This window comes from Cyprinus carpio, chromosome A6 (assembly GCF_018340385.1).
Source record: "Cyprinus carpio isolate SPL01 chromosome A6, ASM1834038v1, whole genome shotgun sequence".
In the NCBI taxonomy this organism is placed as follows: domain Eukaryota; kingdom Metazoa; phylum Chordata; class Actinopteri; order Cypriniformes; family Cyprinidae; genus Cyprinus; species Cyprinus carpio.
The window spans coordinates 31,847,234-31,849,733 of NC_056577.1; the positions used below are offsets into that span (position 1 = coordinate 31,847,234).

The 2,500-nt window shown below is 30.6% G+C and overlaps 1 protein-coding gene across 2 annotated transcripts in view; it reads right to left on the bottom strand.

Moving 5' to 3' along the window:
- arhgap9 (Rho GTPase activating protein 9) overlaps positions 1-2,500 on the bottom strand; it is a 40,099-nt gene that overhangs the window by 6,342 nt on the left and 31,257 nt on the right. For both annotated transcript variants that reach the window (XM_042759046.1, XM_042759045.1), the window contains exons 15-16: positions 1,134-1,232; positions 824-901 (exon numbers count right to left, since the gene is read on the bottom strand). In XM_042759046.1, the coding sequence (XP_042614980.1) occupies positions 824-901; positions 1,134-1,232 (177 nt within the window). The remainder of the gene's footprint in view (positions 1-823; positions 902-1,133; positions 1,233-2,500) is intronic.

A 2,500-nucleotide genomic window follows, 5' to 3' on the forward strand; every position in this document is an offset into this window, starting at 1 on the left:
ACATCATTTGGGTCTTTTCAAAAGCATGATGGGAGAAAAACTAATTCATCTCAGTGGGTTTTCAGTATTCAACCATTCAAACCTGTTACCAAAGTTACTGTGGAAAAAATGATTTTAATATTAAATTATGTGAAATGTACATTTATCAGTAACTAAAAACCAGCAATTTGGTCCCAAATTAAAAGCATCTCTTGCATTTTTAAAATCATTAAATTATTTCTAGTGCTGTCAAACGATTAATTGTATCTAAAATAAAAGTTTTTGTTTACATAATATATGTGTGTGTGTGTATATGTGTGTGTACTGTTTATATTTATTATGTATGTATATATTTATGTATTTATTATGTATATATAAATACACACACATCATGCATGTATATATTTAAGAAAAATGTTATATATATATATATATATATATATATATATATATATATATATATATAAATATAAATTATATTGAATATAAATATATATATATATATATATATATACACACGTAAATATTTTTAATATATATACATGCATGTGTGTGTATTTATATAAACATATAAATATACACAGTACACACAGATATTTTGTAAACAAAAACTTTACAACAAACAAAACCTTTTATTTTTAATGCGATTAATCGTTTGTCAGCACTAATTAAATTCTATTGTTTATGTTTTATGTTAAAAATAACAATAATATCACAAAACGTATTGCTGCAGGTTGCCAGTGAGACCAGGACATGCATTCTGTTTTGATTTCATGTTGTTTTAATTGCACTGAACGATGGTTATGTGTGTGATACTGATGATGTGATATCGACTCTCTCTCACCGTGATTGACGGAGAAGCGCAGTTTCTGAATGACAGCCAGATTCCCGCTGACTCTGTAAATCCCATCAGTCTCCAAACCTGAATAAATAAACACAATTATTTACAGGAACAGAACATCAGACACATTTTTAACCAGGACTGGTTGTGAAGATTAGCAGGTAAGAGTTTAAAAAAAATCATTTTGATTCAGAACAGTTGCTAATGAATCACGCAGAGTTGATTCGTTCTGATTCACTCTCAAACTCAGCCTCTTAATGACTCACGATCATGTTTTATTCAGCACAAATGTACTTCAAGAGAGTGAACGCACCTCTCCTCTCCACGGCGTCGGTGCATTTCCTGACGAACTGAGGGACGACGCTTTTCTCTCGCTCACACAGCAGCTCCAGCCCACAGCCGAACACCTGATCTGAGATCAGAAACACAGAGCAACAGGTCCGAGTCAATCCAGATAAATCAGTCAACAACTTTGAAAACCCAGTTTCCCTAAAAACATGTGGTGACACTTTACTTAAAGCCTTTTTGTATTAATGCATACTAAAAGTGGTTTTAATCCATTAATTATGCCTTGCAATGCATCTTATAATGCATCATACAATCTCATGAATAATTGTAACCACAGTTAATATATTATATAACGAGTCATTGTTACATTATGCATTTTAAATTCAGTTATAATTATTTACGACAAGATATAATGTATTATATCGCACACTATGAATCATTATAATGCGTTATACCTTTTAATAACCCTTTATAATGCAAAAAGTGTTATCCAAAATTCTTCCAAATTCTAAAAATTGGCACACTGGAAAAAAAAAATTGCTGTAGGATTTACTTTGAAACAATTCTCACTCGGAAATCGCTAGTAAATTTCACAAATAATTGCAGAGAGATTGCATTGAATTAAACATCAGATTTTAAAGGTTAAAGACTGAAATTATGTAAATCAGTAACTTTACAGTGTAGCAAGATGGTTAGAAAAATGGTAATGTTTCCAAACATTTGTACACATGTACTCTATTTCCATATATTACAAATAACATTCAATCATAGCCATTAATATCGATAAAATAATTTATTATAATATGCAAATAAAATGATTTGTGACCCTGGAGCACAAAACCAGCCTTAAGTGTAAATTTTTCGAAATTGTGATGTATGCATCATCTGAAAGCTGAATAAATAATCTCTCCATTGATGTGTGGTTTGTTAGGAGGATAATATTTGTCTGAGATACAACTATTTGATAATCTGGAATCTGAGGGAGCCAAAAAAATCTAAATATTGAGAAAATCATCTTTAAAGTTGTTCAAATGAAGTTCTTAGCAATGCATATTACTAATCAAAAATCAATTTTTGATATATTTATGGAAAGAAATTGACTAAATATCTTCATGCAACATGATCCTAATATCCTAATGATTTTTGGCATAAAAGAAAAATCTATAATTCTGACCCCAGAGACCTAAGACTGCTTTTGTGCTCCAGGGACACATTTATTTATGTAAACAGCAAAGCATAATGGGATTGATTTACAGCATGTTTAAGGATCTTTAAAAGCCTTTAAAAAGAGCCTGAATGATTTTGTTGTCTGGCTGTAATGTTTATTGTTCATCAGCTTGAGAATCGATCTGAAAGCGATTCCAAAGATTCGTTCCTCTGCGCCGTTACTCT